The 23,282-nt window shown below is 45.0% G+C and overlaps 13 protein-coding genes and 1 non-coding gene across 14 annotated transcripts; 8 read left to right on the top strand and 6 right to left on the bottom strand.

Annotated features, from left to right (window-relative positions):
• Positions 1 to 34: 34 nt before the first annotated feature.
• On the top strand, positions 35 to 1,438 carry OLE2 (Ole2p; the record flags this gene model as incomplete). Its single annotated transcript, XM_024856175.1, has 1 exon — positions 35 to 1,438. The coding sequence occupies one exon, from the start codon at positions 35 to 37 to the stop codon at positions 1,436 to 1,438; it is 1,404 nt and encodes a 467-aa protein (XP_024715774.1).
• A 112-nt stretch (positions 1,439 to 1,550) lies between these two features.
• C7M61_000746 (uncharacterized protein) lies at positions 1,551 to 2,075 on the top strand (the record flags this gene model as incomplete). The annotated part of the gene is made up of 1 exon (XM_024856174.1): positions 1,551 to 2,075. One exon carries the CDS (start codon positions 1,551 to 1,553, stop codon positions 2,073 to 2,075), a length of 525 nt encoding a protein of 174 aa, XP_024715773.1.
• A 30-nt stretch (positions 2,076 to 2,105) lies between these two features.
• On the bottom strand, positions 2,106 to 3,116 carry C7M61_000745 (NADPH:quinone reductase; the record flags this gene model as incomplete). The annotated part of the gene is made up of 1 exon (XM_024856173.1): positions 2,106 to 3,116. One exon carries the CDS (start codon positions 3,114 to 3,116, stop codon positions 2,106 to 2,108), a length of 1,011 nt encoding a protein of 336 aa, XP_024715772.1.
• Positions 3,117 to 3,462: 346 nt separating this feature from the next.
• Positions 3,463 to 4,158, bottom strand: C7M61_000744 (U2 snRNP complex subunit; the record flags this gene model as incomplete). Its single annotated transcript, XM_024856172.1, has 1 exon — positions 3,463 to 4,158. One exon carries the CDS (start codon positions 4,156 to 4,158, stop codon positions 3,463 to 3,465), a length of 696 nt encoding a protein of 231 aa, XP_024715771.1.
• A 98-nt stretch (positions 4,159 to 4,256) lies between these two features.
• C7M61_000743 (uncharacterized protein) lies at positions 4,257 to 5,126 on the bottom strand (the record flags this gene model as incomplete). Its single annotated transcript, XM_024856171.1, has 1 exon — positions 4,257 to 5,126. One exon carries the CDS (start codon positions 5,124 to 5,126, stop codon positions 4,257 to 4,259), a length of 870 nt encoding a protein of 289 aa, XP_024715770.1.
• Positions 5,127 to 5,742: 616 nt separating this feature from the next.
• On the top strand, positions 5,743 to 6,405 carry C7M61_000742 (mitochondrial 54S ribosomal protein MRPL50; the record flags this gene model as incomplete). The annotated part of the gene is made up of 1 exon (XM_024856170.1): positions 5,743 to 6,405. One exon carries the CDS (start codon positions 5,743 to 5,745, stop codon positions 6,403 to 6,405), a length of 663 nt encoding a protein of 220 aa, XP_024715769.1.
• Positions 6,406 to 6,516: 111 nt separating this feature from the next.
• C7M61_000741 (uncharacterized protein) lies at positions 6,517 to 7,608 on the top strand (the record flags this gene model as incomplete). Its single annotated transcript, XM_024856169.1, has 1 exon — positions 6,517 to 7,608. The coding sequence occupies one exon, from the start codon at positions 6,517 to 6,519 to the stop codon at positions 7,606 to 7,608; it is 1,092 nt and encodes a 363-aa protein (XP_024715768.1).
• Positions 7,609 to 7,671: 63 nt separating this feature from the next.
• On the bottom strand, positions 7,672 to 8,842 carry C7M61_000740 (uncharacterized protein; the record flags this gene model as incomplete). Its single annotated transcript, XM_024856168.1, has 2 exons — positions 7,672 to 8,731; positions 8,781 to 8,842. The coding sequence occupies 2 exons, from the start codon at positions 8,840 to 8,842 to the stop codon at positions 7,672 to 7,674; spliced, it is 1,122 nt and encodes a 373-aa protein (XP_024715767.1).
• Positions 8,843 to 9,163: 321 nt separating this feature from the next.
• Positions 9,164 to 9,790, bottom strand: C7M61_000739 (uncharacterized protein; the record flags this gene model as incomplete). The annotated part of the gene is made up of 1 exon (XM_024856167.1): positions 9,164 to 9,790. One exon carries the CDS (start codon positions 9,788 to 9,790, stop codon positions 9,164 to 9,166), a length of 627 nt encoding a protein of 208 aa, XP_024715766.1.
• Positions 9,791 to 10,061: 271 nt separating this feature from the next.
• C7M61_000738 (putative metalloprotease) lies at positions 10,062 to 10,751 on the top strand (the record flags this gene model as incomplete). The annotated part of the gene is made up of 1 exon (XM_024856166.1): positions 10,062 to 10,751. One exon carries the CDS (start codon positions 10,062 to 10,064, stop codon positions 10,749 to 10,751), a length of 690 nt encoding a protein of 229 aa, XP_024715765.1.
• A 655-nt stretch (positions 10,752 to 11,406) lies between these two features.
• On the top strand, positions 11,407 to 14,839 carry ARE2 (sterol acyltransferase; the record flags this gene model as incomplete). Its single annotated transcript, XM_024856165.1, has 3 exons — positions 11,407 to 13,082; positions 13,313 to 14,101; positions 14,452 to 14,839. The coding sequence occupies 3 exons, from the start codon at positions 11,407 to 11,409 to the stop codon at positions 14,837 to 14,839; spliced, it is 2,853 nt and encodes a 950-aa protein (XP_024715764.1).
• Positions 14,840 to 15,774: 935 nt separating this feature from the next.
• C7M61_000736 (LSM domain-containing protein) lies at positions 15,775 to 17,886 on the top strand (the record flags this gene model as incomplete). Its single annotated transcript, XM_024856164.1, has 2 exons — positions 15,775 to 16,012; positions 17,360 to 17,886. The coding sequence occupies 2 exons, from the start codon at positions 15,775 to 15,777 to the stop codon at positions 17,884 to 17,886; spliced, it is 765 nt and encodes a 254-aa protein (XP_024715763.1).
• A 218-nt stretch (positions 17,887 to 18,104) lies between these two features.
• On the bottom strand, positions 18,105 to 18,175 carry C7M61_000735. The gene has a single exon. It is a non-coding gene; the product is annotated as a tRNA-Gln (tRNA).
• Positions 18,176 to 20,048: 1,873 nt separating this feature from the next.
• CEF3 (translation elongation factor EF-3) lies at positions 20,049 to 23,204 on the top strand (the record flags this gene model as incomplete). Its single annotated transcript, XM_024856163.1, has 1 exon — positions 20,049 to 23,204. One exon carries the CDS (start codon positions 20,049 to 20,051, stop codon positions 23,202 to 23,204), a length of 3,156 nt encoding a protein of 1,051 aa, XP_024715762.1.
• Positions 23,205 to 23,282: the final 78 nt, after the last annotated feature.

Below are 23,282 nucleotides of genomic sequence, written 5' to 3'. Positions count from 1 at the left end.
CAGCGATTCCCAACGAAATGCTCGAATTCAGGAGATGAGGAAGAGAAAGAAGAACTTCTTTTTGCGGATCAGTTACCCTACTGTGATCACATCAGTCATCTTGCCATTGGCTGCCTTCACCTACCTCCTACATCAGAAGCTCAGCATACTACCGCAGAATAGAGCGACGCTCTACTTCTGCGTGGCCTACCATATTTTCACTTTGTTAGCATTCACGGCGGGATATCATAAGTGTTACGCTCATACACTGTTTCGCCCGAAGTATGGATTCCTCCAAGTCTACTTCGCAGTTTTTGGAGCAGGCATCGGCTTGGGACCTATAAGATGGTGGGCAGGGCTACATAGGGCGCATCATCAGTATACGGATGATCCAGATAAGGACCCATACTCTATCAAAAGAGGATTTCTTTGGGCGCACTGGGGATGGCTTTTGAAACGGCCCAAGTCAGACGCCTTTTTCCGTGATTTTGTCGAAAATGAGTTCAGTATTGACGATGTTGCTCTGAATGAATTGGAATTTTCAAGGGAGCGGTCCAAGACGCATTACGAGAATTTTACAAGAGAGTACATCATTTGGCAAGAACAACGATACTGGCTCTTTTTCATTGTTTCGTCTATTATCATCCCAGTCTTGATTGCTGTGTATTTTTGCGAAGACACATGGATCAATGGTTTGGTCTATCCGGGTATTCTCAGGATGTGTGCATGTCAACAGCTGCTTCTAAGCAGTGAATCGTTCGGTCACTCCAGATGGCTCCCGCTCACAGTTCCAACGCAGCCTTTCAATGACAAGAATTCGCTGGTCAATTGTATGAACCCTTTATTCGCGATGATTTCATTTGGACAAAACCTGCAAAACTATCATCACGAATTCCCACACGACTATAGAGATAGTTCTGCATTGTGGGCTTACGATCCCACGAAATGGTTTATTTCAATCTTGGACCATTTAGGGCTTGTCGAGGATGTGTCAAGAACACCCACGAACTTAGTTGTTCAGCTCCAAATTCAGCAGCAGCAGGCTGTTCTCAACAGACGAAGGTCTCAATTAAACTGGGGAACGCCAATCTCTAAGCTACCCATGATTACTGCAAAGGAGTTCAACAAGCTATGTGGTGCCGCAGATAACAAGCACCGTATCTATATTGTCATACAAAACATCATTCATGATATTACGCCATTCATGGATCAGCATCCTGGTGGTATTGCGTTACTCAAGGCTTCACACGGTAAAGATGCTACTAAAGCATTCTACGGCGGTGTATACGGTCATCTGACAGCCGCTGTCAATCTTCTAGCTACAATGCGGATTGGCGTTTTGGCACTGGGTAACGACGAAGATGTTTGGAGAAGGGTTGCTAGAGAAGAAGGCGAGGTCAATGACGGAGACTCAAGAAGACAACAAGGTGGACTGCATTCGACGGCCGAGGCCGCGTAATTACTAAGCTAATAATTTAATTCTTATCTCTTATGTCGCAGTAGTTTCGCAGCCGACCAAAGCTCGATAAAACCTCAACTATCAAACACTCCTGCACTCCCTACACCCATCCATGTCTTCTTCAGTTCATTTTCCAAAAATCGACTACCGTGGTGCTACGGTAGAAGATTTAGACATTCGCCCAGCTATTTCAATCAACCCATCTACCCTAATCAATAGAGCCTTGGAGGTGTCATTCGAAAATGAGTTCACATACTTGCCAGTTATCGATGAAGACCATAAAACTCTCCTCGGGGTTTTGAATGTTGAGAACTTAGAAAAAAACAAGCTCACTGATGTCGAGCCTATCACGAAGAACTATATGCTTTGGTTTAGTCAAAAGGCCAGAGAGAAATATGAGAAGAATTTCTCAATGAGAACAGCCACACCCCTCAATTCGAAGATCATCAAGCCAAAGCCAGGTAAAGGCAAGCATTACCATGTCCTTACACCATTGACGCCCTTGGAGACCCTCGCTGAATTCTTCAATGCTGGCAACTTTTTCGCCATTATCACGAACGGAGAAGGCAGTTTAGTCTATGGTGTGGTGACGCCAGAGGACCTAACTAAATACGAACACTCAAGGCCTCGCTTGTAAATTTTTTCATATAGCATCTAATGAACATACTTACTGTGGAATTTCTAACACAAGTTTACCGGTAGTCTGTCTGCTCTCCAAGGCTTTTGCAGCCTTCACGTAGTCCTTCAAGGGATAGGTTTCAAGCTTGAACTTGATCTTTCCATCATTGACCTGGTCGATCAAGACCTTACTGTAATACTCCCACTCGTGCTTCTCAGTGATGTACTGAAAGAGTTGTGGTGAGGAGATGCGTACGTTCTTGGGGCTCAGTCTGTAGATGGAAAATGGGGGGATGAAGCCGGATGCTTTTCCAAAGGTCACAAATGAACCTTTTCTGGCAACAATTTCAAAGTTAGTGTCCACGACGTCCTTTCCCACACCATCATAAATAACATCAGCACCGTGCCCGCCAGTGATCTCTCCGATTTTCTGCGCAACATCATCGTTCTTCGAATTGACAAGGAACTCAGCTCCAAGGTCCTTGGCTATCTGCAATTTCTCCTCTGTCGAAGCGAGCGCAATGACTCGGCCACCAAGAGAGCTGGCGTACTGAACGAAGACTTGGCCAGTTCCACCAGCAGCTGCCCAAACAACCACAAAATCTCCCTTCTTTATAGCATGAGCTTCGTGTGAGAAGGTGATGGCAGTCAACCCTTGCACTAGAATTGATCCGAACAACTTCAACTTATCCTCCGAGGTATCTTCATCCAACTTGCGAATGAAATGATACTTGTCACCGAGAGTGACCTTGGTGTATTGTGCAAAGGTCTTTGATGACAAGTAGAGCACCTTATCGCCTTCCTTGAAATCTTTCACATCTGAGCCAACTGCAGCCACAACACCCGAGGCCTCACGACCAAACACAATTGGGAGTTCAGCGGGGTATATGCCCTTTCTGAAGTAGCTCTCAATGAAGTTCACGCCAGCATACTTGTTCTTGATGATGATATCGTTGGGCCCCGAGATTTGAGGTGCTTCCACTTCCTTGTACTGGACGATATCAGGGGATTCGGAGATTTCCTCGGCAATTGCGACGAAGTGAGTTTTTGGAACTGTCATTTTTCTTATCTAAATATCAAACGTGAGCGATTGGTCTATATAGACTAAAATAGGTACGCGGGTGAATGGTTACTAATCACCTCCACAGTCTCACATAAGTCCGAAACCGAGCGCCACAAAATACAGCACCAACATGTGGATGCATGCCCAACAACTCAAAAAGAAAAAAGAGGAATTGAGCCCACAGAAGCGGATGTATCAGGAGCCTTACATGAAGCGATCGCATCCTAGAAGAAAATCTATGATGGCTTTCTTTCCATTTGTGTTATTTGTTACCTCCTTGGAGGTTTATGCAGTGGTTTAGCAAGCTCTTAGCCTATTGGCTCATATATGTAGACATGGAGGACTAGGAAGAACCCTTCTTACCTTTCTTAACTTTCCCGGATGTAGGCTTTTTCACGTTTGCTTTGGCCTTCTCCGCGAGAAGTCTTTCGGCGCTGTCGCCATGTCTTGCTTTGCCGTCCTTATATGCGTACTCCACGATCACTTTGTTGTTCATAAGTATTGCCCCATTCATTCTTTCTATTGCTTCGTCACTGGCCTCGAAGGTGTCGTATTCGACAAAGCCATGACCTTTAGAATTCCCGTCATCGTCTCTCATGACTGACGCCTCTAGTAGGTTCCCAAACCTACCAAAGGTCTCTTTCAAGTACTTATCATCAACCATCGGGTTCAAGTTCTTGATGAATAGTCTCGCTCCAATGCTCAAACCGACATCCTCTCCGGTGCCTGCACCAGATGCAGAGGGTGTGCTTGCTTGTGGGTCAGTCTTCTTCATTTTCAAAGTCTTGCCAAAGAGTCTTATACCACGGAGGATTTCCAAAGCATAGTCTGCATCTTGAGGTGTTCGTAGTTCAACAAAACCATAACCTTGATGTTTTCGCAGAATGCGGTCCTTGGGAAGGTTGAGCAGTTTCACTGGTCCCAACTGAATAAATAGCTCGTAGAGTAATGGCTCATCAACTTCAGCATCTAGATTGCCAATGTATAGCGAGGCTTGCAAATTTCGCTCGGAATCCAGGGGTTTCTTGAACACATTCATTAGAACCAAAGTGTTGATGCATCGAGCTCATCGATGAATCTACACCGCGCACATCTACCACACCTAACCAATATGACCATGAATCGTACTATACAATATTATGCAGAAAATCCCTCCTCTTCATCTTTATCTGATGATGCAAGAGCGCTATTTAATCCCGTGATGCTTTGGGGAGCAAGTGGTTCGGGTTCTGGATTCTTCGATGAGGCTTCCTCTGGTGCTTCAGCATCCGAGTCTGACGAGTCTGAATCGCTATACGACAGCAGACTATCGCTGGGGCTTGAGTCTGAATCACTTTCACTTTCCAGATCACTGTCAATGCCGTATGCATCCTTCTCTTCCTCCGTGAACTCTTGCCATGTCTCTGGAGAGAAAGTAACGTAGAGCTTCGGATACTCAAGCACAACCTTATTAGCAAGAGCTTTAGCAAGAGTATCGTCTGGGTTCAACTTAATTATGGATCGTTTACCCATGCTTATAACGTTCTCAATACTGAAATGGATCTTATCCTTCTCCACGCTTTCGGGATCAACACCTAACGCATTAGCCAAAGGCGTCACCGAGAGGGCATCTCGAAGAATGATATCCTCTTTTATACGAAAAGACGTGAAGCTTGTTAATTGGCGCCCATCCTCGTTGACAGGCACCCACTCCACAGTCCATGTATATGTTCCAGCTTTCTTGTCGTAACCGGACTTGTTTTGAGTTGCTCGGGACATTCCTGAAGGAAGGGAGATCACCAATACATTTTCACGTTTCAATGCATAACTTGGAGAGTTGAACATCTTATTCACTCTTGTAATTCTAGCGTCTGTGTCATCGACCCTCTGCCTTTTATTCTGACCGGGGTGTCTTTTGAACATGACCCTTGCGTTCTGCTTGGTATCGCTAACGCCAAGACCAATCTTCCTCTCGAAATTGAGCAAGTAATTATAGTCTCTGTTTATAAGCGATGGGTTCTCGGTCATCTCCTTTCGTGGCACGAACTTCGCTGGATCAACCTCGCCAGTGCACTCTGATCGAAGTTTATGGCGCTTGACACATTCTGCTGAGCATGTTTTGGTACCACATGCTGGACAAGTATACCTGGATTCTTTCTCAAGACATATAAAGCAGCTTTTATCTGCCATTGGGCAAGAAGAGATAACAGGTCGAGCGATGAGCATCAGATTCCTGTATCGCCTGTAGTATGGGGTACGCGGCGAGGTACTAATCAAGATGAACTTACAGAAAGTGCTATATTCTAGAGAATAGAGTCGTGGTTTCAACGGTAATTAATGCAGCTAAACATCCCATCTGTTGATGATAGAAAAGTCAGAAAAGAGAAGAGACTGGTAAGATATGCGCTCAAGTCTTTCCCAACGCTTCTTTTACAATAGAAGCTGCAAAATAATAGCTCAACTTTTATTGGCAACTAGTACGCTGGAGCTATGAATCAAGAGATACAGACATCTTGTCCATTACGTAACGACAGATTGAGCCGACTTGTTTCAAGGCCATGTAGCAGACTAACACCTGTGCACCAGAAAAGCGAGTAGTCCAAAATTTTCAAACCCATATACTGAAGATCAAATAGTGTTGACGATGTCCTGTCCTAGATTGCAACTCTCTGTGGCTAGGCAGTTTACACGGAACATAAGCAGGGGCAAGTCAAAGAAGGTCCCTGTGCAGTTACTCACAGACTTCCCACCACACGGTGTCAAGGGCCAGATCATAGACGTGGCTCCCTCTTTCATGAGAAATGTTCTCCACGTCGATAACAAAGCATGTTATATCACCAAGGACCATGGACCTCGGATTCCAGTTGTTGATGCTCCAAAGGTTGTTCTCACGAGAACCACTAAAAAGGTTAAAACAGCGGAGCCAGTTACACCAAAGGAGAGCCTGCCTGCATTATCTTTAGACGAATTGTCTGCTTTATTTTCCAACATGAAGAGTGCATCAAAACTGTCAGTCACCAACATGAATGCCTCTGCGGATCTGTCGGGTATCATTGCCAGAGAAGTCAACTCATCTGTCCCTGAGACCTTGAGCTTCCAACTTGGAACGCTGAAAGCCCCATTCACCGCCACCGAGCTTGCCGAACTCATATACAAGTCGAGCGGTATTGAGCTCGCAAAGGATAGCATAGTTCTTCAAAATTCGGCAGGCAAGTCTCTTGAGAACTTGTCGGAGACTGGAACTTATTACTGGAAGTACAACAGCAGCGATGGTGAAACTGACAGGAAGAAGATCATAATCAACTAAATCTGTATATAGAATAGATCATTAACTGGGAATTGCTGGTGAGAATCTCTCTGACGATATGTACTTGAAATGGTGCGAACTGTTGCACCCATTCACAAAGTCTTGCTTTTCATGTCAAATATACGATTCACTGCAGCAAACCTGTCAAGAATCAAAAAGCCAAGCTCCAACCCCAAGAAAGGACCCCTCTCTCCATTAAAAAGCAAGCCCAAACCGAAGCAAAAAGTGAAGAAACAAGATGAGGAAGATGGCTCAGAGGAACCACTACAAGTTATATCACTGAGGGCCGACCTTGATTTCCAGATCCAAAATTACACAGGAATAGTTGACGCTATTGACACTGTTGTGGAGAATCAATGGGCAGAAAAGACTTGCTTTCACAATCGTTATTATAGCGAAGAGGCTAAGGAAGGTAGCTCTTCTACCGATCTTCTTTTCTCACTCCGAGGACTCTCCATGGAAACAAAAGCCGAAATCATCAAGTATCGAAACCAGCAGCTACCTAATGGTATGCTCACTCTCAACCAGCTATACTCGATGTTTCAAGACCAAGGTAATACATTTGTGGATAGAAGTCTTGAAATGTGTATACGCGACGGTTTAGTCAAGAAGTTTATCATTACCAATGCTCTGCCGATTATTCTGAGGACCGGAAAAGGCGGACAAAACTCAAAAGTGACATACGGTTATGAAAACATTGAGGTTGTCGTAAAAATCGAGCATTACATTGCTTTAATCGAGGAAATTGCTGATAGTCTGGATGAAGCGACAGCAGCTGCTTTGCGAGAGTTTAAAGAATTCGTTGAGGGTCACCCTGAGGCACTTTCGATTTGTACGACGGACATTTCTGCTGATCATTTATCAGCATTGGTGAAGACTGGTGTAGTTACCCTAACTTCAAATCACCACAATGAGATCAACGTTCATCAGTACTCATTGGCATATCCTCGATGCGGTACGTTTCTTAAAATGATAAATTCGGGGCGTTCGTGGCTTGTGAAAACTCTAAGCAAATCAAAATTCAAGGAACTTCTTGAAGAACAGTTATTCGATAAATGGGAAGGTAAAAATAAGGCGAACTTCCGGAAACCGTTTTATGGCTATGACCTAATGTGGGTTTTGGCCGATGCTTTGGGGGCCGGTGTAGCTGAGGTATTCAAGACCCCTGTGGGCAGGGGCTGGCGTCTTACAGGTAAAATATAGAATAAGCATGATATTATTGTTGCGTGATTGCAAGGTTGTAAGTATGTCCTATGATATGGAGATCTAACTTCTCACCTTCATTTTCTTCATGGCTTTTCTCTGCTTTCTGTCTTGAGCTTTCTTCTCGGCCTTCATTTGCTCTTCTCTGGACAAGTTTCTGAACTTCTCCCTCTCTTGTCTCTTCAACTTAGCTCTTTCCTCGGCCTCAGCTTCCTTCTTGATATCCTCCTCAAGCTTCTCGAGCTTGGAAATTTCGAGCTCTCTGTTCTTGACCACCTTTCTAACAGCCTCGGGCTTGAAGGTGATCTTCTTCTCAGACAACTCGTCAACAATCTCGAAAACTGCACCAAGAACATCAGATACCTCCTTCAACTCTTGCTTGTTGCTGGTCAAGTTCAAAGAAATAACGACTCTGCGCTGAGGATACAAGTTGCGAATAGCTTCAGGCTTCTCATTTGGCTGATCGGTGAAAGCGATGAACCTCACCACAGAAGCCAAGCCCAAGGTCAAGGAGGAGGCAAGCTTTTCAGTGAAAGTCTTCTCATGGAACTCATTGACTTCACTCATGAAAACGAAAGACTCGGGCAATTTGTCAGAGTCACTAGTCTTAGTCAAAGCCAAGTAGTAGTTGAACTTTCTGTGGTCACTCATACCAATCTTTGAAACAATTGCACTGATAAAGTTCTCGTAGTCCCCAGATGGTGTAATTGAGATGTCGACCCTGTCATTTGGAGCTGGCACGGACTCGGTGAAAAAGCTAAAACCAGTCTCCATAATCCACAAGAAAATGTTCTGTCTGGGAGCCAATTTGAAGTTGATGTTGACCTTCTCGATGTTCTCGCGTCCTGATGCATAAGAGGAGTAGGACTCAGCACTATCCTTGACATACAACTTGCCGTCGCCAACGCCGTACTGGGCGAAATTGTCCTCAAAGACGTCCTTCACACCAGCAAGAAAAGACGACACCTTGCGGTAGTTATACAAATCACCACCTTTGTAGAAAAGAACAAACAAGAATGTGAATGCCAAGGTGAAGATTTCCATTCTCCAGTCGGAGATTTTCACTCTTTCGAGCAAAGTCATGGACGTCAACTCATCCAAGGTGTACGAAGAGTACAATTTCCTTACTGTTAGTGAATTGAATACTATTATTAACTGTGATATGAACATACCTTGGGGTTCCATCAGGATTGACAAGTCCAGCCTTGAAGTAATCCAAAATTGCGTCAATCATGGCTATGATGAGAGTAGTGGAATAGCGATTTGATATTTCGTCCACTGTAGCGACGTAATCCTGTATGGATTTGAAGCCGCCCGAAAGCACTACACTCCACTTTACATGGCAAAACGTCGATTTGAGGGAAAAAGTATTCTAAAGCTTTTGATTCAAAAATTAATTATTTTTGGCTTGTCGCTTTCGCTGACTCCGACTTTCCTGATCCTCAAACAGGCTTGATCAGATATTGCAAAAGACAAGGTGGTTCCCATTCTATTAAAACATATCAGCTCTATAAACCTGAGCTTCAACGCTGGCGCCCATAGTTCCGAAGAATACCTACTCCTTCCTTCTTTTGGCATCCGAAGCTTCGTCACCGTGGTATTGAGCCAAACCGTCTCTAACGGCCGAAGTGACAAGCTCTCTGAGAGCCTCTTCCGGATTTTCACTGTTCACGATAGCCTCCAACTTCTTCCTCCTCTCTTCGTCCATCTCGCCTCCTTCCTGGTCCTCTTCCATGGTATAACGAATCTGGTGACCCTCGGTTTGACCTGGTGCCGGGAGATTATCTAATAGCGAGGAAGATGGCTCATCATGCGTCAATGAGCGTAAATATTTAGCAAGTTCTGGGAACTCGTCTTCTTCTTCAATGTATTGTGCTGGCGTCTGACCCTCGCCGTTTTTGATCTTGTAGTCTGCCTTGAATTCTTCCACAAGAGCAGTAGCGGTTGCTAGATCTTCAACGTGATGTAAAGGGGTGTCACCCTCTTCATCTTGAATATTTATGTCGCCGCCTTGTTCGATGAGATAACGAAGAAGGTCGAGATGCCCGTAAGAGGCAGCTGCGTGGATGGGAGTGTAGCCATTAGCGTCTTTTATATTTGCGGTAAACTCGCCAGATTCAATGTACTTCTTGACAAGAGCTTGGTCGTTGTCGGCAGCTGCTACCCAGATGTTGGATACCATGGTGGTGGTTTATCGAGATGCTTTCTGAGAGTCCGGCAGAGATATCTCTTCGCAGCCTTAAACTTCACTATTTCTCGACTAACATGCTACGATTCAGAATGCGGGAAGTAGCATTCCTATCCTCCAGAATGAAGAACAGGAATCAAATCTAGATCTTTTTCTCTTGTGAAAGTGAATTTGCTTTTGTAAACCATTAATGGAACTACTCGCCTCTGTCTTCCAAACCTATCTCCTGCATAAGTACCGACACTCCAACACCTTCTTCTTCTCTATGGTTCAAGAACAATCGGCGTTGCAGACGTCACCGCCGGAGAAGCTCTCGGGGTTTGAATGGTGGAGACGCTCGTTGCTGTATAGAACAGGCTTGGGCATGTCTGATAACGAAAAGGCTCAGTTTGAACACGACTACAGAGAGAAACACATGAATACGAACTGTGAACTGTGTGATGAGAACAGAGACTGGATGCTCCGATACTCACCCAGTGTCAGATTCATGATGGATCATGTCAACAAACTTGGGGGCAACTTGAGCACGCAGAACATTATTTGTGACAAATGTGACGATCTCAAAGGTGGCGGCTTCCATCCAAAGTATGGTATTTTGTTGTGCTCAAATTGGATCCAGGACAAGTGGCAACTCGAGGATGTCTTGACCCATGAGCTTGTGCATGCGTATGACCATTTGAAGTTCAAGGTTGACCTTACAGATTTGAAGCATCATGCTTGTACAGAAATACGTGCTTCTATGCTTAGCGGGGAATGCAGAATCATGAGAGAGATTCAGAAAACAGGCTTGAGCAACTTCGGTGGGAAATTCCAAGACTGTATCAAGAGGCGTGCCGTTCTCTCAGTGGCAGCAAACCCAAACTGTAAGAACCAAGAGACTGCTCAGCAAGTCGTGGATACTGTCTGGAAATCGTGCTTTAACGATACAAGACCATTTGAGCGGGTGTATCGCTAACTGTAAATAGTATGCAAGGGTCCAAGGCAATGTTGCTCAGGCCAAGAATAAAATAGTGTATGGGAGGTGACGTGTGTTCCATTTTCGGACTCAATTGCATTCAGTAGCTAAAATTGGGCTTTACAAGTTGGTCTAAGAAAATGGTGACGCAATCGGCAATCATTTGAGATCCTTTGCCTAGTCAACCAGGCTTGTGTCACGCTGTCGGTGGCTTCAACTGCTGCCGAATGCGTACAATCGCATCGGAGCTTCTATTACCGATATGCAAATGTCACTTGTAGGGCTTAGTAAATTCGTTTGCTTTTCTGTTCTCCATATGAGTGGCTGAAAGTCAATCACGTTGACTGTCTTGCCTTGAATCGTATGACGACGTGCGCAACGCTTTTCGGATAAATCGGTTGAAAGCCTATCCAAGTACTTGCGAGCCGGAATAGGGCGGAAAAATGTTGGGCTAAACTGTTTTTGCAAAAGTTTGGCTTTTTCTGCCTTCCGTAATTCTGCCCCTCCTGCTTAAGCGCACAACTGCAACTGTTGCTGCGTTTTGTATGAGACTCAGTTTCAGAAACCTGCAGAATGCCAGGCAGTCTGTCCATATATTATGCCAATCTAGAATGTTCCAACAACTCATATAAAGCTTCTTTGTCTTCCTTTAAATATGGTGAAACGCTCAAGTACGGAGGATAACTTGGAAAGGATCGCCAACAAGGCATCTCAGACCCGGAAACCCTTATCAACCGACTTCTACAATTCCAGTTTGACGAATCTGCCCACAAACAGTGAAGCCTCAAGAACACCTGAGGAACTTCTGGATGAAAAGGCGCCGATACCGGAAAGTGTGGCAAGCCGTGTTCGCCGGAGAACTAGGGTGACGAAAGAGCCGGTGGCAGACGGAACATTCGATGCCTTGGATGACAAACTGACAGAGGGCATTTTCAATAAGCTCAATACAGTTTATCATGACCGGATGGAGCGGAACAAGAGAAAGGGGACGGTCTTCAAATCAAGCTTTGCTGATTTAAGTGCTGATCCCGTGCGTTACACCATTTTAGACTCGCCTTCAGTGATAAACTCCCAGTTCTATGGGTTCTTCATTTTGTTCTGGCTAGCAATTGCATTCTTCATATTGAGAGATGCTCTTCATGCTATCTTTGAGGATGGCCTTTTCATTTACAAAGCCCCGGTGTTTCAGATATTTGTTGCTGGACTCCCCAAGATAGCAATAACCGACGGCCTCATGTACTTGACCACTTACTTTTCTTACATCATTCAAAATCTTTGTCTCAATGGACACTTGAGCTGGTCTCGCAGCGGTTGGATCATTCAATCGATCTATGAGCTGATCTTTTTCTGTTTTTGGGTCAGTTACCTATTGTTATTCGACTTCCAATGGATTGGTAGGGTGTTTTTGGTGCTCCACATGTTCGTGCTATTGATGAAGGTTCACTCTTATGCTTTTTACAATGGCTACTTATGGAGAATCTTGCTAGAGTTGAAATTCTCTGAGGCTTATTTGGAAAAGTTGAATGCTAAAGCAACCAAGCTCCCGTCTCAATTCGAGGAGAAGCACATTAGAGTCGTTCTTAACGAGAGTGTTGCATTCTGCCGTTTTGAACTTCTTCATCAGTCTGTTGCGATCACTAACGAGGATGAGGTTGACCCACAGACTTTGGTAAGCAGCCTCGAAAGTTTGCAAGACGATAAACTGATAAAGTTCCCTCAAAACATTACCTTCAAAAACTTCTTTACTTTTACAATGTTTCCAACTGTTGTCTACGAACGTACAGAGAGAATTAGAAAATCTTTCTTGTTTGAGAAGATCATTGCAATCTTCGGTATCATTTCAATCATGCTTTTTGTGGCTGAATACTCAATTTACCCCCTTGTTGTGAGATCAATTGAATTGAGGAAAACCAATTTGAGCTTGCTTGATCGCCAGGTGGCATACATTTTATTACTCGTGGATATGATTCCACCTTTTATGGTTGAATACCTCCTTGTTTTCTACTTGATTTGGGATGCTATCTTGAATGCTATAGGCGAATTGAGCTATTTTGCTGACAGAGATTTTTATGGGCCCTGGTGGTCCTGTGTTGACTGGTTTGAGTACGCCAGGCTCTGGAATAAGCCAGTTCATCGGTTCTTACTCAGGCATGTCTACCATTCCTCCATCAGTGCCCTCCGGCTCAACAAGGCCCACGCAAATCTAGTGACCTTCATTATCTCCAGTTTCATCCATGAGTTGGTCATGTACTCCATTTTTGGTCGCCTTAGAGGCTACTTGTGGTTATTCCAAATGAGTCAAATACCGTTGGTGATGATTAGCAGGACAAAGTACATGCGAGACAAAAAGGTCCTTGGCAATGCGATTTGTTGGATGGGCTTCACATCTGGCCCAGCGATGATTTGTACTTTATATTTAGTTTTTTAATGCCCATGATTTTTCACTGCTCTTTCCAAATGGCTGCAAATTCAAGGTGCTGTCACGTGCGCGAATTTCTAAGGGAAAATAATCGCAGATCGCAGAGCTCATCTCAAAGTACTCCAAGATATAGCATGTCCAGGCCTGAAGAGATCGCCCCACCGGAGGTTTTTTATAATGACTCCGAATCATTCAAGTACACGTCATCCACTCGTGTGCAGCATATCCAGGCGAAGATGACCCTCAGAGCTCTTGAACTACTCAACCTTGATTCAGACTACCCCCACTTCATCCTAGATTTGGGATGTGGGTCTGGTCTTTCAGGAGAAATCTTGACAGAAGAGGGCTACAACTGGGTCGGTATGGATATCGCCCCAAGCATGTTGGCCTCAGCGCTAGATAGAGATGTTGAAGGAGACCTATTCTTGGCTGATCTAGGTAATGGTATCCCTTTCAGAGCAGGTACTTTTGATGCTGTGATTTCCATTTCTGTCATTCAGTGGCTTTGTAATGCTGATACTGCTGGCGTTGATCCCAAGAAGAGACTTTTACGGTTCTTCAATACATTATTTGCATCTATGGTTCGCGGTGGAAAGTTTGTCGCCCAGTTTTACCCTATGAATGACACACAAACGCAGAACATCCTAGAAGCAGCTAAAGTCGCTGGTTTTGCCGGTGGGTTGGTTATAGACGATCCAGAGAGCAAGAGGAACAAGAAGTATTACCTTGTCCTCTCTGCCGGTCAGTCTGAGAGAACACTCAACTTAACAGGTGCGCAGATGGAAGCTGATGGCAAGACCAAGAAGCTTAGCAGTAAGATGAGGAAGAAATTGGAGTCTAACAAGGAGTACATCAATAGAAAGAAGGAACTTATGAGGAGAAGAGGCCGTACTGTCGCTCATGACTCCAAATTCACGGGAAGAAAGAGACGGTCGAGATTCTAGTGGTGGCATAATGATTTATATAGTTTTAGCATAGTGATATACTGCATTGATAGAGTGCATTTGCAAAACGTTAATATTGGCCTACGAACGGTTTTCTCTGTGGCCTGCATATTTGCGATCACTAAAAAAATTGAAGCTTCCAACTACCCATTTCATCAGTACCAAATGCTTGGTTTGAGAGTTCCCGGATTGAGGAGCTTGGCTCAGTCTTTTGCTAGACGTGCCTATTCAACGCCGAAGCCCGTTAGTAAGGGACAAGAGGGTACGTATACATACTTCAAAATTACATTTTCATTCACTAACCTTTAGCTGTGTTTCAACCACTTCCCAAGAAGAGAAACGGCGAAAACGTCCTCACATTTTTGCATAAACAGCTCGTCAAGAAACATGATCCTACTGGTAAAAGATCTGCCTTGGTTGCTCCAGATGGATTAAGGGCAGGCGATGTCATAAGGGTTACCTACACTGACAGAACCAGCGTTCTTGGTCAGCTCATTGGTATCAAAAGAGGAAATCACAACATAGGTACAAATCTTCATATCAGAAACAAAATGAACAGAATCGGTGTTGAGATGAGAGTGCCCTTGTTCAGCCCCAACATCAAGAACATTGAGCGTGTCTCACTGCCCAAGAAGTACCCTTCGAGAAAAAAGCACTACTACATCAGAAACAATCGTCTCGATGTTGGCGATTTGGAAAATGCTCCAAAGCACAAAGCTTCCTAAATATTGTACATAGTTATCCGGATAAATTATTGAGTTTTGCTGAAAGTTCAGACGCAAACCTGTTGCGGAAACCGGGGGAAAGGTTGTCTAGAAGCGCTTCAAAAGTAGGGAAGAATTCACTTTTTCCTACTTCGTGCCATCCTGCAATGCATACAGAGATGCTGAAGTTCCTGTCTTCGTGAGTCATGAGCTTGATATGTGATACTGACCTTCGACTGAGGGCCCTGTCATATATACTATCTCCAGACGTCGCTAAGTCCGACTTCAAGTGAAGACTGCACTCCGGGAAGTACAGCTTGTACTCCTGGTGTATGGCTCTTAGTTCGCCATGTGTGTCCATGAAAAGAAAGTAGTGACAAAGAGAATGAGAAAAAAAAGATCAAGGATAATTGTAGCCACAACTGATTCCCAACGCTCCATGTAGAAGTCAACGTCAGGCGCCCAGCAACGTGCTTATCACTCTACGCTGGCGTCCCTAATGATTGACGTGGTGATCACGTCAGCCAAATGTAAGGAACGTACTTGCGATTGATGTTAAAGAAGAATCTCAGAATGCGACTCGCAAAGAATATATACATTTTTCAAGTGCGGGTAACGATGTGGGTGAGATGGCACCGTAGGGGCAAGAGGTCTACGCTAGCAAAATCCTTGGAAACAGAAGCTAGTGCCTGAATTGCTTCTACGAAGTGTAGCCCTGCAATCATCGTTCTTTCAGTTTCTCGTATGATATCCTCTACCGCCAAACTACTGATCATTCGCCCTGACTGCTAAATCTGGATCGTTATTGATTCGATTAGTATGTTAGAAATATATGTTCTAGATGTTGCCTTCGAAATGACACTCATCGATCGCTTCAGTATTTGGTTCGAATTCGAAAGGCTCGTGGATTTTCCACTGCCGAGATTTCATGCACACCAATATCTACTATCTTATCCATGGATACCCCGATCGAAAAGTTCATTGGAACGGCCATGAGGATTAAATTGCTCGATGAGCGAGCCATCGATGGTGTCCTCACGGTCGTTGACCCGTTTGGTAACTTGTTGCTCACGAATCTGTACGAGAATTCTCGAGACAAGATCGATCCAACGAGCATCAGGAGAAGAGAAGTGGGTTTGGTTAGTGTCCCCAGGGACCAGATAACGAAGGTCATGATTGACAAGCGCCAGAAGGGTATCTTGGGGGATGAATAGATTTACAGTGGTCATTGACGTGCCGTTGCTTCACGATTGCCTAGTTTTTCATTTAGCCAGACATGTGTGCCTCGTTCCACTCCGTCGACGTAAAGAGATACAAAATCGGACTATTTCAGTGATGTGCTGGCGATTACCATTTGCTCTATCGACGGTTCATGTCGATGAGGAGGTGCATCCCGCTTGTTGATCACAGAGCCATCCTTCATGAACTCGCTGGGCGTTCCTTGTCTCATTAGCCCTTGGTATCGAGTCTTGCTTCTTACTTTGGCATCCATTGGAGGATGGCTAAGCGAGGGCAAATGACCCCTGAATTCCTGAAAGTATTCTTGATACTGCTCTGGAGGAATGGCGTGGCGTACAGGGTCATGGGGTCTTCCATGCTCGAGACACGTTCCAATGAAATGATCTCTGCTGGCTTCAAAGTTTCCAACCGGGCATATATCGACTAGACAGCCCACAAGCGACTCCTTCAATTGGCACAAGCACAGAAGGTCGTGGTGGCTTCCAGGACAATAGTGGGCTACTTCGTTGATACAGCTGAGGAAACACGCAGGCGGGGTCGCCATTATAGAAGTCCAATGAAATACAGATAGAAGTAGTATTTTCAACATTATACGTAAAAGTGGTATTGTGCGAGTAATTTAAATTTTGCAGCCAGTCTCTACATGCGCACCCGAATTGTAAACATCACCAGTAAAATGCCATGTCCATTTGAAATTCAAATCAAATCAAGATTAAATTAGCGAGCTTTCTACAGTCGCTTTAGATACCGTATGTATTTTTGTAACTTTTTTTTTTTTTTTCTAGGCTGGGCAGAGGCTTGGGCAGAGGCGAAGCTACAGCGAGACCGCGGGCTCGAAGCAATAAGATTTTATGCCATCCAACAAAGGCTTCGAACAAAGGCTGCTTCTATGTCGCAGCCATCTCACAAGATCCTCGAGGCAAAAAAAATAGGAGAGTGCCTTTTTAAATTAAATGCCCTTTGACAAAAAAATGAATTTAGAGGAAGAAGTCGCTTGGCTGCCTAAATTTACTACACTGCGATCGTCCGTTTATCCAGCCTGCCCACTGTTCCGTAAAGCCAGGGTTCCTGCAGATACCCCAGGCTTCCGGTACCATGCTGTCTGTCGCGCCTTAAATCTATAGCTGTCAGACTCAGTGCTGTTTTCACCCTTTGAATTTCTTCAATCCACCACCTAAAGTTATTCTCGTCAAGGCGGAAAGGAGGCTTATACTAGGTAGAGTGCAAAGATGCAAGGCTCATACAAAAATAACGGCCTCCCCAGGCCGTACTATATGAAACCACATTCTAAACGAACCAAAGCATATGAGAAGATGCCCAGGCAGTTCTTCTTGACCAACTCCAGGAAGTTGTCAGGATATATCGTCATGCTCTTCTTTTTTGGCCTTTGTGTTTACATGATCTCACAGGAGTTGAAAGAGAAACCAGATATTGCGTACGAATTAGTGGACCCTCTTGAAAAGCAAAGTGATAACAATGGGGACGTCGGCAAACTCGTGGACTCCTCGAAGATGGAGGATCGTGCGGACGAAAAAGTTGCTTTAGCAAGCAAGGAGCAAAACATTGTCGTCGAAGCGCCCAAGGGCGGATCGGTGAACGAGGGTCCCATTGTGGGCAACGACGAGGGACTTGTTGTGGACGGAAAGCCTAGTATCAACAAGAACACTGGTAAAATTGGAGGCGGAAGTGTTCAGGCCGCTCGTGGTGGTCAGATCGCCCCACCAGATGAACCGTCGAACGATCGAGATTTGCTGAAACTTCTTGAGATCTCCGAGAATGCTCAAAACCCGGGCGGCGTTCCTCGAGACGATTCAAGAAAGAAGATTTAGAGGCAAGACGGCATGGTTCAGCCAAATGATTTATACCATCCCCAACGGCATTTTAGGAACGTCATGTTCGAATCATCGATCAGGTGTGATGAACATGACAGACACATAGTAATTTACGATTCAACGATTCGATATCAGCAATACTCTGTATTATAAAAATGTACCATTCTATGACAATGAAAAAGATAAACCACGTTCCATAGGTTACGCAAAAAAGAAGGTCGCACTGGGGATCGAACCCAGGTTGTGAGAATCAGAATCTCAAGTGATGCCACTACACTATACAACCTTAACTGATTTTTCCTGATTGCTGGTACAATATATTCCACAAAACTAAAGGTGGTGCAAAATCTCGATTAAGCCATCTGAAATTCTCAGAAAAGTGTACTTATGTTTTGATGATGTCTTCATCAAAGTTTCAGCATAATCCGTGCAAAATTGAGCAAGCTAGGGCAGTATGTATTATTCAAGGTCAGGCTGTCAAAGCTATTTGCTACCGCAGCCTTTTTTTTTTCTTTTTTTTTTTAGTTCAACCTTTTTAGGTTCATGATAAAATTAGCCAGGCCACTATTGACTCCCTGATATTGCCCTTCTTGGTGAGTTGACACGCGAGTTATGGGAAAAGTGGTACCTACCCTAATTTTACATACCTTAAGACCCCGAGAAATGTAATGAGACTCTCTCAGAGTAGAAGAATTTTGGGGTTCGTAATCTTTGGTATGCTGAAAGCTACCGAGAGGTATGATGATTTTGCTGAACTGTTCTAAAGGCGGAAAGAGTTTAGTCATCTCTGAAGTGAAGGTAATGCAAAGCATGCTCAAGTTAAGATGGCCTGCCATCCTTTCAAATAGGTTCTACTGATTGGACAGAAAACCACTCACTGGACAGAAATCTGGAGACCTCAGTTGCCACAGATCATTAAAGCATCATCAAAAATAAGAGCATAGGAGGACAAGTAAATCGCGCCAGAAGTCAAACATGCTTAACTTCAAATAATCAGTGGAATAATCAGCGCCCTATTCAGTATCAGAATCAGTTCAATTCTGTACAAATGTGATATGAGGTGTGCCTCTCGATTTCTAGACTCAGTAGAATCAGGGACCACCCAATTAGTCGATACTTTGGTGTTCGCCAGGTCAATTGCAATCCAATGGGTAACAGATTTGGACAAATGCATGTCGCTCTTATGACATCGATGGAGACAACTGTTTCTGACTTTGTATGGATGGCTACAAATAGATGCGAATGAAGGTCTACACCAAGAACTCCTAAATGAATTGGCGGTGGAACATCATAGAGTACATAAGTCCAGATACTGAGGAACAACAACAAATCCTCCATCCCATTACCAAGGCCTGTTTCAATTCAACTGTTGGAGCTGGAGAGCGAAGGATGGCAAAACGGGAAATACCATAGGAAAGAGAGAGAGAGAAAAAAAAAAAAAAAGAGTTCTCTGAGCGCATCAAGATCACGAAAATTGAATTTTCCAGATTCCACAATTGAGAGATTGGCAGCCCAATAAAGTAAATTATTCCTCCAATAGATACAGTGGTAACCTCGGTAGTAAGAGTTGGGTGCGAAAAACGTTATCTTCTGTGACAAATGGCTGAGATGCAAAAAAAGAAATGTCATCGTAAAGAATTTGGCGTGACCGAGCGGTGTTAGGGTAATTCGAGCTGGAGTTTCAGAACTTGGAGTTACCCAATCGGTTCCAAAGAAGCGTCGTTATATAGAGTAAGATCAGAGTCGGTTTGGTATGAGACACGTTGTGGGCGGGTAACTTACAGCGTGATGAGGTAGTCTCATATGGGTCTTCGGATCCCACCCGTACCTCCGGAGAATTTTGGCGGTTTCTCGTGCTATACTTGGCACAGAGATTTACAAATTTCAAGATTGTAAGAGGAACTTGCAAGCAGACCAAGCGCTGGATATAAACCTCTTTGCCCTTACGTGGCATAAGCAAAAGCAGATGGTCCACTGGCAAAAGAAATGCTGCAGTCCCTGCATAGATGGTGCCTGCTCACTGAAAAATTTTCCTGCCTTCTCGTTTTAATGTATTTTTTTGCTTTCTTTTGGCCTCACTAGCCAGTGCCAGTGCGACATATAAAAAAAAAAAATTCTGCTGACCTCTTCTTCTTTTTTTTTCTTCAGCATTGGAAAGAATGTCTGCTGCCAGTGAATCTAAATATTCGACTGAGGTCCTTTCCGAGTTGTTGAGCAAATTGCAAGTTGCCGACAACAAGGATGAGGCCGCCGCTAACGTTTCTTCGTTCTTGAACGGTTCCATCATCGAGCACGATGTGCCTGGGGAATTCTTCAAGGACTTGAAGAACCAGATCAACAACAAGAAGGATGTTGGTGTCGTCATTGCCGCCCTTAAGGCTTACGAGCACATTGCCTCCCCTAACGGCATGAACCCTTCTGTTGAGCCATACGTTGTCTCCTTGGCTTCTGACGTTGCCGCCAGAACCGGTGACAAGAACAAGGAGGTTGCCGCCACCGCCGCTGCTGCTTTGTTGGCTCTTGCCAAGGCTATCACCCCAACTGCTATCAAGGCTCTCTTGCCAGCTTTGTTGGAGAACTTGAGCACCACCAACAAGTGGAACGAGAAGACCGCCATCTTGGCTGCCATCTCCCAGTTGGTTGACACCGCCAAGGCCCAGATCGCTCTTAGAATGCCTGAGTTGATCCCAGTCTTGTCTGAGGCTATGTGGGACACCAAGAAGGAGGTCAAGGAGGCTGCTACCGCCACCATGACCAAGTCCACCGAGACCATCGACAACAAGGATATCGAGAAGTTTATCCCTAAGTTGATCGAGTGTATCGCCAAGCCAACTGAGGTCCCAGAGACCGTCCACGTCTTGGGTGCCACCACTTTCGTCTCTGAGGTCACCATGGCTACTTTGTCCATCATGGCCCCATTGTTGTCTAGAGGTTTGGCTGAGCGTGACACCGCTATCAAGCGTAAGGCTGCTGTCATTGTTGACAACATGTGTAAGTTGGTCGACGACCCTCAGGTTGTTGCTCCTTTCATGAACAAGTTGTTGCCATCCCTTAAGTCCAACTACAACACCATTGCCGACCCTGAGGCCCGTGGTGTTACCAACAGAGCTTTGAACACTTTGAGAAGAGTTGGTAACGTTGGTGCTGACGACTCCATCCCTGAGGTTTCCACCGCTGGTGACATCCCTGTCACCTTGGAGGTCTTCAAGGGTTTGATCAAGGACCAGAAGTTGTCTTCTAGATTCGACGTTGCCTTGAACTACATCGCTGCCATCGGTGGTGACTTGATCGACGAGAGAGACATTCAGCCAGACTCTTGGTTGCAAAACGTCTTGCCTTTCGCCACTATCTTCTTGCACGAGAAGGAGGCTAAGGAGGTCATCGAGGAGTTCAGAAAGAGAGCTGTCGACAACATCCCAGCTCCTCCATCTTTCGAGGATGAGGAGGATGATGGTGAGGACCTCTGTAACTGTGAGTTCTCTTTGGCTTACGGTGCTAAGATCTTGTTGAACAAGACTCAGTTTAGATTGAAGAGAAACAGAAGATACGGTCTTTGTGGTCCTAACGGTGCTGGTAAGTCCACCTTGATGAGAGCCATTGCCAACGGTCAGGTCGAGGGTTTCCCATCCCAGGAGGAGTGTAAGACTGTCTACGTCGAGCACGACATTGACGGTACTCACGCTGAGACCTCTGTCGTCGAGTTCGTCATCCAGGATGGTGAGGTTGGTTTGACCAAGGACGCTGTCGAGACTAAGTTGACTGAGTTCGGTTTCTCCGACGAGATGATCAAGATGCCAATTGCCTCCCTTTCCGGTGGTTGGAAGATGAAGTTGGCTTTGGCCAGAGCTGTCTTGAAGAACGCCGACATTTTGTTGTTGGATGAGCCAACTAACCATTTGGACACTGTCAACGTCGCTTGGTTGGTCAACTACTTGAAGACATGTGGTATCACTTCCATCATTGTTTCTCACGACTCCGGTTTCTTGGACAACGTTGTTGAGTACATTATTCACTACGAGGGTTTCAAGTTGAGAAAGTACAAGGGTAACTTGTCTGAGTTCGTCAAGAAGTGCCCATCTGCTCAGTCTTACTACGAATTGGGAGCCTCCGACATCCAGTTCACTTTCCCAGAGCCAGGTTTCTTGGAGGGTGTCAAGACCAAGCAGAAGGCTATTGTCAAGGTCAACAACATGTCCTTCCAGTACCCAGGTACTTCCAAGCCACAGATCACCGACATCAACTTCCAGTGTTCTTTGTCTTCTAGAATTGCCGTCATTGGTCCTAACGGTGCCGGTAAGTCTACCTTGATTAACGTTTTGACTGGTGAGTTGTTGCCAACTACTGGTGACGTCTACGTCCACGAGAACGCTCGTATTGCCTACATCAAGCAGCACGCTTTCGCCCACATTGACAACCACTTGGACAAGACTCCATCTGAGTACATTCAGTGGAGATTCCAGACCGGTGAGGACAGAGAGACCATGGACAGAGCCAACAGACAGATCAACGAGGCCGATGAGAACGCCATGAACAAGATCTTCAAGGTCGAGGGTACCCCAAGAAGAGTTGCTGGTGTCCACTCCAGAAGAAAGTTCAAGAACACCTACGAGTACGAGGTTTCTTGGAACCTTGGTGAGAACATTGGTATGAAGAACGAGAGATGGGTTCCTATGATGTCTGTTGACAACACCTGGTTGCCAAGAGGTGAGTTGATCGAGACTCACTCCAAGTTGGTCGCTGAGGTTGATATGAAGGAGGCTTTGGCTTCCGGTCAGTTCAGACCTTTGACCAGAAAGGAGATCGAGGACCACTGTACCATGTTGGGTTTGGACGCTGAATTGGTGTCCCACTCCAGAATCAGAGGTTTGTCTGGTGGTCAGAAGGTCAAGTTGGTCTTGGCTGCTTGTACTTGGCAGAGACCTCACTTGATTGTCTTGGATGAGCCAACTAACTACTTGGACCGTGACTCTTTGGGTGCTTTGTCCAAGGCCATCAAGGCTTTCGAGGGTGGTGTTGTCATCATTACTCACTCCGCTGAGTTCACCAAGGACTTGACTGAGGAGGTCTGGGCCGTCTTGGACGGTAAGATGACTCCATCTGGTCACAACTGGGTCCAGGGTCAGGGTTCTGGTCCAAGACTCGAGAACAAGGAGGACGACGAGGAGGACAAGTTCGATGCCATGGGTAACAAGATTTCCGGTGGTAAGAAGAAGAAGAAGTTGTCTTCTGCTGAGTTGAGAAAGAAGAAGAAGGAGAGAATGAAGAAGAAGAAGGAGTTGGGTGACGCTTACGTTTCCTCTGACGAGGAGTTCTAAGCTCTCTGAGTTCTCATCGTCATTTCTTCATTATTTCACACTTGTTTGAGTTTTAGTATTAATTTATTTCTATATGTT

Source organism: Candidozyma pseudohaemuli (genome assembly GCF_003013735.1).
Source record: "Candidozyma pseudohaemuli strain B12108 chromosome Unknown scaffold00001, whole genome shotgun sequence".
NCBI lineage: Eukaryota > Fungi > Ascomycota > Pichiomycetes > Serinales > Metschnikowiaceae > Candidozyma > Candidozyma pseudohaemuli.
Note: the sequence above shows the minus strand (reverse complement) of the source record. Positions and strands in the feature narration are given on the sequence as shown.